The sequence below is a fragment of the Ylistrum balloti genome, unplaced genomic scaffold, assembly GCF_031769215.1.
Source record: "Ylistrum balloti isolate Yb309-2 unplaced genomic scaffold, AGI_CSIRO_Ybal_v1 Utg370698, whole genome shotgun sequence".
Taxonomy (NCBI): Eukaryota; Metazoa; Mollusca; class Bivalvia; order Pectinida; family Pectinidae; genus Ylistrum; species Ylistrum balloti.
The window spans coordinates 63,961-75,726 of NW_026782419.1; the positions used below are offsets into that span (position 1 = coordinate 63,961).

General features: G+C 35.5%; 1 protein-coding gene across 2 annotated transcripts; it reads right to left on the minus strand.

Annotated features, from left to right (window-relative positions):
* Positions 1–4,193: 4,193 nt before the first annotated feature.
* Positions 4,194–11,766, minus strand: LOC132557566 (SUMO-specific isopeptidase USPL1-like). Of its 2 annotated transcripts, XM_060222062.1 has the most exons (5): positions 11,681–11,766; positions 11,126–11,242; positions 9,521–10,854; positions 8,948–9,108; positions 4,194–7,414 (listed from the first exon to the last, which is right to left on the minus strand). In XM_060222062.1, the coding sequence occupies exons 2-5, from the start codon at positions 11,234–11,236 to the stop codon at positions 5,952–5,954; spliced, it is 3,069 nt and encodes a 1,022-aa protein (XP_060078045.1). In that variant the 5' UTR covers positions 11,237–11,242; positions 11,681–11,766; the 3' UTR covers positions 4,194–5,951. The 2 variants fall into 2 exon arrangements, with proteins under 2 accessions (XP_060078045.1, XP_060078046.1); XM_060222063.1 differs by lacking the exon at positions 11,681–11,766 and having other exon boundaries at positions 11,126–11,248.

The following is an 11,766-nucleotide window of genomic DNA, read 5'->3' on the forward strand; positions in this document are numbered from 1 at the left end:
TGAGTCATGGAATCATTACAGGTACTTCTGATGATAAGACGACTTGGCGTTTTAGTGACATTGCATTATCTTCAGAGTAGACGACATCAAAACAGTTCGACCGCGGACTGGGCGTCCAACAGGCCTTCGTTGTATGTTAAAGCACAGAACATTGTCAGAATCAGTGCCAGTGATAGACGAAGCAAAGTGTTGATTTACCAGAACAGAAGATTCGACAACTAAGTTGAGCCAATGAAATCATTACAGGTACCTCTGACGACAACAGACGACACTACGGAATAAATCCATTTGTAAACATATGGACAGAGCATTTAGGCAACATTGCTTTATCTACAGAATTGACGACTCGAGCACAAAGCAAACATTTGGTCAAAAATCAAGCCATTTGCAGGCACGTGCACTGGGCATTTTAGTAGCAGTGCATTGTGTTTTTGAAGAGTAAAGACGAAATCAACAAATGTGATGGCAGTAGATAATATCACTGACTTTCTTAATGCCAACATGCATTGGAAGACACTTGACTGTAAATGGAAGTTTCCGCATCAGGACCAAATATGAATATGAAAACACAGGTATGCACCATCGACGGACGCCGCTAGACATCATTTAACTAGATCACACGGCTAAAGGGCAAAATGAAAGTAGACATATGCATTGAAATGAAAGGTATGGTGATGACAACAGAATCTATTTGACACGAAAGCATTTGTTGACGTGGAGCAACTTGTCTTTGCATTGCTTTTCTTCCGAGTAGACGACTTGAGGACAATAGTTAAGGATTCTGAAGATAACTGAGGACTCTTACGGACTGTTTGTTTTAGTGACACAACATTGTTCGGAATAGACAATTTCAGGACAGTAAAACAATCTGATGACAGCATACGATTTCACATATATCCGTCGTTTTCACAAGAAATTGGATACAGTAAAAGCCGATCAATCACTTCACCTATGAAAAGTCTGATCAAGAAAAATGTAATATTGACGGGAAAAGCAATACCTGGTTTCACCATAGCAAAACAATCAGAACAAAATAAAATGAGCCATCAAAAACATTAAAAAGAAATTACGACCTGACGTCATTTTTAGACATGCGAACCGCACATTTAAGAAGGCTTGCATAACTATCTTCAGAGTAGACGTTTTTAAGCCTAAATAAACACTGATGACGACAGACGTTTCTTGCCGACTGTGCATTTTGATGAGAGAATGTTTCAAAGTAGACGACAAATCAAAAACATTTGTTGACAGTTGATGAATGCATGATGTGGAGCAATTAGTAGATAGGCTGGTCGTTTAGTAGGATTGCAATGTTATCTTCAGAATAGACGGTTAAGGATAAACTCCACACATTTTGACGACTGACGATTCTTAAGGAATGGACACTTTGGCAGTACTGTATTGTTCAGAGTAGACGACTCTTTTTACATTGAGTCATTTATAGACATACATGTCTGACTGGGCGATTTGGTAGCACTGCTTGTTATAATCAGTGAGGACTACTGCTAGGTATGCAAAACTGGCAAGCTAGAACTACAAGTCTATTGCTGAAATAAAAAACTTCCTTGATATTGCTTACAATAGCAGTACCATTAAGTCCTTGTCAATGAACTCAAGTCAGAAAATAACTCCAGGATGACTAAACATGGTTTTACATGGCATGTTACACCAGAACACTTTAAGATGTCATACTATCATGTTGAAAATTTCGTCAAGATTCATTCCACTGTTTAACGACTTCACATTGTTTTCCTACTAACGGACATAGCACCAAGCTGAGGTAATCATCGTACACACTCTTTAAAGATGACAAGTTTCAAACAACAGTTGTAGATGTAAGTTAGAGTCACTTAACTTTTAAAGACGAGTTTGGGAAGTAAAGCCGACTTTAAGGTGAAATTAAAATTTCAATGAAACATGAATGGCAGATGACATACTATCATAGTGTAAATGAATCAAAGCAGATAAAGCTGGTCATTTCCCAACAGAAGACGGAACGATTCCATAGAAAAACTGTAGGTAGTGCATGTGAGGAGTTGTCTTTGTCCATCACAACACTTGTTTATTAGAGTGTCCAGGAATTAACTCATTACCAAGTTCATAGACAGACTTGTTCTTTCATCAATTTGTCCAAAACCATTGCCTTAAGATTCCAAAATAATGAGACTTGTATGGGAAAGCAACTGATACTTTCACAAAGACAACTGGATAACCTAAAGCAATTGTCTGGCAACTGTCACAAGGTCCACAACAATGGATGAAACTGACTTGTCTCTCCTGTTATATATGTCATCAGAGAAAAGCAACATTAGTAGATGCCATGAGAGAAAGCAAACATGTGAGGGTGGGTCATGACTGTAACCCTGATAGAGACCATACACTGCAGATGACATCAACTGAATGAACTGACATTGTTCATACTACACACGACATTATTATTGTGACCTCCTTTTAAATATGACCATGACCTTGCAGACTGTACTATGACAAGCGAGACATAAATAATCCGGTTGAAATTCTCTTTAAGCTGCATCGGAATTCCATATTTCCTTTTTCTTTTTAGAATTGTAAAATAAATTCAAAACTGACGAAGAAGTATTTCAAAAACAATTCTTTTTCTAGTGCAGTAGGACCATTTATCCTTTCTGACATGATCTTGACTTTTGACAAGCAATAACATTTGAATGACAGCAATAAGTAATCATGTTCAATTGAATTTTTTTACAACAAACTAGAATAAGCATATAACATGCAAAATAACTTTCATTGTTACAGTAAGGATGATTCAAAAGACTTTTGACAAAATGAAAAATGACTCTTGACCAAATGAACATATTTACATTATGTCATACATTCTAAAACAATCATCTTGACCACCAACTGATATCAGTTTACATCTGATTCAATCATTAATAATGAGAAATAGCATTACAAACAAAGTTGAGAACTAGATTACAATCCCAAAGTCACAAAATGACAAGGGTGTTGCAAATTTAAAAATAGCCATTGTAGTATTGTCAGTGGTCTGTGTTAACCTTTGAACTTTCAGTGACATAGGCAGATGTTATCATGTACATAACAATTATTTCTCATCAAGACATTAAACAAGTCAACCTTTGGTTATTAACCTGTGTGTCTTGTTACATTTTTCCCTTTCACTCGTTATAATTGAAATAGCATTGATACCACTTAACAAGGCAATCATTTTGTTATTATGTTTAAGATGTCTTGAATCTTAGTTCTTGCCTCATTATTTACCAATATTATTGTACTTGATATCTCCAAACAAAACTTTAAAAAGTATCGTCCAAAGCACAGAATTCGTATACTACTGATAATATCTATTATACAAATAGTGGCTCCTTACACAAAATCACGAAAAAGTGATGTCTCTTCCCATCAAAAATTTTACATTTGGCATAACTCAAAATAGTCATGAAAAATGTGCAATTAGTGAATAAGGCAAGTTTTGCTATAAAACCAAGAGAGTCCTACAAAGATATCAATTGATTCAAGTAATAGTGTGAACAATAATCTGACAGTCCTCTGGATTCAGCAAGGGGTCAATGTGAATATAATACAATCCTATTGTGATACAGTTACACCAAAAACCAAACCATGTCTGATGATGTGATCTTACACTTAACAGGTTATATTCACAGAAAATTTTGCATACCACATTCTTCTTATGAAGTACTCTATCTTTTAAAAATACTGTAAATCAAAGTCATGGGTCACACTTTTGTCACTTTTTGACAAAGTGAGACAGATTTACTCAACCCTATTGCTATGCTTTGATAGCAGAGTTTTGTGGCCAGCTAAATATCACACTTTAATTGTCCACTTTATTTTTCTGAAGGAAGATTTCAAATAAATTTCAGGTCATTTTTGTACCAGTCACAGCACTTCTTGTTAACAACTCATGATGTTAGTAACGTTCAGGGAGAATACCCACATAGAAACATTTGAAAAAATTAACCCAATTCGCTCACCTGGATCTAGTTCTTTAACTTTCATTTAACTTCACACTAAAATTATTACCTCCCTTTTAACTGCATTTCTTTCCCAAAATGTATGGTTTTATTCCCCCATCAACTTCTGAAATAATTCTGAAAATGAAATTAACTACTATTATCTTTTTCAATTTGTATTTCATAGTATTTCATAATCAACAATCTATAAAAATTTTCAACAATAACAATAGTATAAAAATAACAAAGTATGACAATAGGTATTTCAACATGGTCAGAACAATTTCAACAGCAATAATTTTCTAATACATTTTCCCTTTCATCTTTCTTATCACTGTTTTCTCACTGTATACAATAGGTCTCTCATCATGACAGGTACTGCATACTTGTATGAACCAGTTCCCACTTGCAACCAGTCTTTTAATGTACAAATCAACTTAATGAGTACAAAAAATGATGGAAAATGTAATAATATTGATTTCTGTTCATATGAACTTATCATATAATATTACACAGAATTCTTAAAGTTGAAATTGTATCCACTTGGTCAACCGCATTCAGTAGAGTTAGCTTGGTTACTCATCTGTTTGTTAAGTTTGTGCCCATATATTTCCCGGATTGTTTCTAAATTCCTTTCATTTTGAAAAAGCAAAATAGTTATTTACTCCATTCTTACCTTTCTGCATAAGAAACCCTGACTTTATCAAAGCTTTTCAATAAACAAGAGATTACAGAGGTTTCTTGCCGCTAACATTTCTTAGGGCTTATTTGTCCTTATAAAAGTTGAATCTTTTTTCTTCTCTCCTATCAGATCTTCTTTTCTATTCTTTAATCTGTTCTTGCTCTTAAATCTTAAATTCCTTTCAGAAATAGCAATAATAGTCTTAACTAGTCAAACACAAGATGGTGCTTGTCAGCCATTTTTTTTTTAACAAAACAAAAATGATGTAACTGCGAACTACGGGGAACCTTCATAAATTTTAGAAAAGATCCATCAAGTACTTCTATGGATGGGTTGCCTTATCATTTCCAATTCAATGTAACAGCAAGAAATGTATGTGAACATGAAATGATGAAATTCCAATGCTCTATCAACATTCTATATCTGCTTGGAGTCGATAATGGCCCAATATAGTTAGGGAAATATGCGACTCGTGCCAGTCGGCAATCAAACAATAATTGTGGAAAGAAATCATCATTTTCACATGCCAGGGCTCTCACACCCCATTTTGGGACTGGGGCTCGGGGCCCTTCGAATTGGGGAAAAAAATGGTGTTTTCCTTAGAATTGGGAAAACTTAAGGTGTAACTGATCATACCTTTCAATATGAAGCACAATAATATCTTCTGAACTATAGTATGAAAAGATACTATTTTGCATTGGGAATAGGGCCGAATATCAGCCCCAAATCTGGCAGATCGAGAGCCCTGCATGCATATTGCACAGTTAATAGAATGCCTAACAATTCAGACTACTTGAATATTGTTACATAGACCAAGTCATCTTATCTATTGAGTCATGATATCAATGAATGTTTAGCATGGTAAAGGGACATTCCTCTGATTGCAACTGGAAATACAAGCCTGTAATACATATATAACATCTTTAAAGGACCTATCAATTTTTTTAATTTTTATATATTATTTATAATGGGCAGATAATTGAAAATCTTTGTTAATAAATCAATGAAGGAAATGAAGCTTATTCAATCTTAGCTAAAATTGCAGAGCTCAAGAGTAATTCCTTAAGTTAAGTTGTTAACAACCATTTTCACAACTTAGGAATGGGGCATTCCTCTTTGAACTGGGGGATTTTTGCATAATTCTACAGCATTACACTTTATTTCTGATAATTTGCATATCACAATTTTACTGCACCTTTTGTCGTATTTCACAAAACAAAAACAAACAAAAAATAGAACTGGTTCAAACAAAACCTCAAACATTGCACAATACCAAAAAGAACTTTCCCGAACCTCAGTCACAGTTCAGATAAGAAGTCATCAAAGTTGTCTTCCATGTTTGAATCACAGCTGCTGTTGATAAATTTGTCCAAATCAGAAATGTCTGGAATATTTTCAACATCCATCGGCGCAGCTCCAACTGCTTTGACTGGAGGTTTGTTATCATCGTTATTTGCTGGCATGTCAATATTCAAGGCACTGTACAGACTCTGTAGAATATCAGATTCCTGAAAAGTACAGTCAGTCCTAGTGACAGAAGTTAGCAGTTCATTATTGCTACACTGGCTGTCAATCGTTTTTGTTTCAACACTGCTTGTGTATAGAGCACTGACTGCTGTTTTATCATAAACTAGTCCTTCATTGCTGAGTGATGTGCCAGTGTCAAGACTAAGGGATTTCATGTGCACTGCAGGACGAATCAAGGTGAAATTTGTATCGTGTGACCTTCGTCGTTTTAGAGCTGGAAGAGTATTATTTTCAGACACTAATTCAACTTTTCTTTTCTGGATGACGAAGGAGTCACTGTGACAACTAAGTGCAGGACTATTTGGTCTGCTCACCGAGGACTCTGTATCTGATTCACCACACAGACTTTTCGTTCTGGCTTTTGATGGAATAGAAGTAGCTTGATCAAAAGTCCTGGATTTGTATCCTTCAAAAACTTTACCTTTTAGAATCGGAGATACTGTTGTCTTAGTTTTACTGTTGCCTAGAATCCGACTTAGAAAACTTAAGGACCCCTGACCTTGTAGACATTGCAGACTTTTCTGATGATCTCTGGGCTCACAAGAAGTTTGTGATAGTCTGGGATTTTTCATATTTCGAAGGAAAGAGACATTGTCCTTGGTTTTCTCAAGAATTTTGTCAGAGTGTGCTGATCCTTTCCAGTCCTTATGAGAATTTGAAGCACCTCTGTAACTTTTCTTAGTATGAAGTAGAACACCTTTACTGTTATTTCCAAACTGATCTTTTTTGGGTTCAGCAGGCCTCGGACTACTAGCCATATTTAACTTGTCGAATGGGACATTCTTACCACTGCTTTTTAATGAAGTTTTGCGGCAGACATTGGAACCTCCCTTGATATTTGATGGATCTTTTGTCATCTGTTTATTCCCCATGGCATTCCCATTAAGCGAGTTTTGTTTCAGGAGAGAAACTGAACGACTAGTTGTAGATTTAGCAACACTATTCAGATTTTCTGCTACATTATCAGAAGTGCCTCCTTTCTCCATAATAAAGGACATTAAACCATTCTCACTTGATACACCAGTTTCCATGGATACCTCTACATTGCCATTCCTTGGGGAATCTTGGTTACACATCGACTTAGTGCTATTTTGGACAGTGATGTTTCCATCATCCTCAGGGCCAACGGTCTCCCACATCACAATATGGACCTGGCTAGCTGGGAAGCCAGGACTGCTTTGATCAAACTGACACACAGGTGACTTCAAATCATTGCATTCCATCCAAAGCTCTTCTACAAAGAATAAAACAATCTTGATGAGAAAGAAAGTTGACATTCAATTTAAAATTATGTAACATTATGAATCAATATGATATGAATCATATATGCCAATGCCCCTTACCTTGTTTTTGTTTATGTTCTTTTTACTTATTACCGTATTTTCCGGGCTATAAACTGTTTGATAAATGTAAAATAGCAATTATCGAACTTGTTTGGCTTGGGAACCTTCAAAGATTGTCTATGCACAGATATCAGGCCTGATGTTATGTACAGTTTACTTAATATCTCCATCTGTGTCTGTACTGTTAAATATCAGAAAAGGCCCTTGCATTGTTATTGTCCCATATTATCTCTTGTAAGTTATACCAAGCCATCCTTATTGTAAACAAGCATGGCGGTCATTCTAGAATTTAACCCGATAACCTATCGATCCAAGGATGCAACAGTCTAATGTAAATTTCTGAAGTGACCACTATAGTTCAGAAGATATTATTGTGCTTCATATTGAAAGGTATGATAAGTTAAATTCTCAAGAATGTTACTTTTATTAGTGGCCTTGATGGTCACCTGAGATAAGCACGAAAAGTGTCATGAAAAAAGAAATTGTGGCATTAATGATAGTAAGCTAGTGTCAATACATGAATACCATCACAACTGTCATCCTATACTAATAAATCTGGGAAATAAATAACGTTATGCTCAAAAATGCAATTTTTCTATAAAAATTATAGTAAAGTTAACCTCCTCTCCAGGAAAAAATGTGAAAGTGAAAATGTGGTAATTAAAGAACCTTTAGACTTCCATCCCTGAACAGCATTTGATTCGACCATACTTGGGTTTTGGGAAGATTTTTTAAATCTAAGTCAATTTGACCCCTTTTGGCTCTTGGGGTCAGTCAGGATCAATCTATTCATACCATTTAGCTGTCGTCTTTCATTTATTATTCCACCCAAGTTTGTAATATTTCAAATGGAAAGTAAACAAATTATTCTCACAAATCGATTTTTCCTATATAACCTATAGTAAACTTTACCCCCTCCCCACAGGGAAATGCGAGACCCTGGTGCCATGAAATTAACATTATTTGTAAACCACCTTAAGATGCATCCATCCATGAAGTGAATTTGATTCTATCATATCCAAGTGTTGAGTAAAAGATTTTTGAAATTTGAGTAAATTTGACAAATTTTGCCCTGCATCTGAGGCCCTCATGGGGTGGGAACCTTATAATTCACTTTTTTGTTTCATCTTACGCCAGTGAAGTTTCTGTAAAATTTCATTAAAACTGGTTCAAAGTTTCTTGAAAAGAAGTCAAAAATGTTAAATTGTTTATGGACACCGGATGAAGGTCATTGCTATAGATCACCATGAGACTTTGTCTCAGGTGACCTAAAAACCTGACAAAAATGCCTCAATAAATCATTAATAAATGAAAACAATGCCATCAGTTTTAACTGATTTATCTTGATTAATCACCTATCATTCCATCCTGGAAAATAATCCAAAAATCGGTACTCTTCCTTCCATAGCAGTATCTTGACTTACCTTTTGGATTGCGTATCCAAGCTATAAAGTGGTCAGGGTCATTTCTATACTGGATAACTCCTGTGACTTGGTAAAGTCGATTCTGATGGTAGAAATCATAGCTTGAGAATATGTTGCTGTGAAGACCTTCTTGAAAATGGAGCATGAGCACTGGTGGCAGTCTGAAATATACAAATGTAAACAATTCACACAAAGGTTAATGAATTCATACCCAAATCTACAAATTCCTCGAATGCATGTAAAAGGATGGGGTTAAGGAAGAGAAATTCATCCAATGTTTTCATGTACATATACAATCAATTAAATACTATTTTGATTACTTCATTGAATTTCTTAACTGAATTCTTATCCAACTATTCCTGACTAATATTCCTTTCTACAATAGATATCCAAGATATCCTCCATATTTTGATTTTCAATAGAATCAGTAACAAAAATGTATACCTTATTAATCCAATTCAAATAACTATAAGAAGTCTAGTTCCCACTTGCAAATCAAAAGCACTTCAAAATATAAATCGTTTGCCCACCTCCCTAGTCAGAGAAAGATAAATACTAAAAATCATACCATACCTTTCAAATCTCATCGTCATAGTCTGACCATCAGCTAAGCACTGAAAACATGGCCGCAAGAACTTAGGATCCTTCATTGAAAACTTCTGTGCTGTGTTGGGGAAGGTGGGTAGCACTTTATTTTGAGGAAATATGTCTTGGAATCCACATTTTGTACACTCAAAATGAAAGCTGTACTTAATGGCCAATAGCTGCTCCAGATCCTTGCTGTTTTTTGTCAGCAAGGGGATAGCAAATACAGGGCTGTCATTCTGGCCTTTCTTACAACGTAGACGAGGATGAAGTTGATGCCAAATTTGCTCCCTAACATCACCAAGAAGATCAAATGCTTTGGAATATTCAGAGTGACTATGCAAAGACATTAATTGTAAAAAGTCAGATTTCAGTAACTGAAGTCCTGCACCAGTTTTGACGTCATCCTCATGCTTGGTGGAAGTTGTTGTAAAATTACTTGTGTCTTCCCCAATGCATTGTGTCTCAAACTTTTCCTCAGACAATAAAGTAGAAGTCGAGTTGACGTGGGTTTTCACACCGGTATCATCCAATACTGTCATATTAACATCAGAAGGGAAACAAACAGTCTTGGATGTTATAGGTCTTTCATTCATCAATGCCACCGCTTGATCATAAGCTTTCACCAAAGTACACACCATAGAAGATTCTGAACCCTGGTCCCCAGAACATAACTTATTTACCTGTTTACAATGAACTAGCAGACAGAGTATAACATCCATCCAGCAAAGAGCATCTTTGTTTTGCCACTGAGGATAAAATGTTCTCAACTGATCGACTGTGCTGGGACAATATGTCTCCTTTCCAACTAATCTTGTTTCTATGGTAGCATCAAAATTACTCACCTTCAGATTTTTTTTATCTTTATTGGATTTAATACAACTTAAAGGCATCCCTATTTCTTCCTCTTTTTTTGATGTTGCTGCCTTTGTTCTTTGCTTCACAACATCCTTTGATAGAGAGAATGCCGGATATGAATTTTTAGATCCTGATTTATTCTGAAACTTGTTGCAGGATGAAAATGTCTGTCCAGTCTTTGTGGATGAAATGGAAGAGGCTGGTACACATTCATCCTTTTCATTTTTCAAGTGGTTTTGTATAGTGCTTAATTTTGCTTTTACTGGATCAGCATTTACATATGATGGACTTTTGGATTCAGTCTTTTGTCTTCTATGGTTGTTGCCAGGGTGTTTTATTGAAGAAGGATGGGACAACTGTGGTAGACTTTTCTTTTTCATCGTTGATGGTTTGTTGACTTCCAATTCTGAGAATTTTCTGTTGAGCACCCATGAGGAATTATCCATACCAGCTGGATATGTACACTAAAAGATATGAGGCAAGAAGATTAATTTTACATTCATATCATAACAGTAAATTTTGTCTGATCTCCAAAATATTCACAATATCTTATTGAATTATATCTGTAAGAAAACTGCATTTCAATTTGGAAAAAGATACATACAACTATTATAAAATTTACAGGGATATTATAAGATAAAACATGTTTCCCTACCAACAACCTTGACAACATTACAGGAAACATGTATATTTTTCGCCTGAATACAAAAAAAGTGGTTTCAATATAGACATTACCTCATCATCCTCACAAAACCGAATGGCCTCCTCAAAGTTGATTTGGTAGGTCTTCAGCTTGCTGGTTTTCCCATTCCTGGCACACACACAACAAATCTCCTGTCCTTCCATTTCCGTCTTTGATAAAAAAAAATAAAATGTCTTCCTATTATAAAAAGGTTAATTTGGAGCGGCTATTTAGAATTCAGGAACCTATATCTGGAACGTAAACATTTCTAGCAAAAATCCAGTCCACTATGCACGTGTTCGAAATATATAGGAACGATGTATTTAACAATATCCGAACAGAAGATCAATCTGATTTAGTCGTTGTACAACGATTCACATTAATAAAGCATCGCCTATGCAGAAAAAAGCTTTTACTTGAACGAGAGATACTTAAATTAAGAATCGAACAGTCAGTAGATATCAAACGTGCCACAGGTCAAACAACGACGAATTCGTATATACGACGTACTCAAACGTACTTCGTTCGTCAGACTCTGTATGTCACATACAAACAGCTATATCGATGGCTTTCAATCAATATATACATTGACAGTATAACTGTATTACCTTTTATCAAAAGCTGCACTAACGCATCCTTTCCAACGACTATGTTTCTTTGTCCTTGTTCGTTTTCTGAAAATACAATTTCCCGG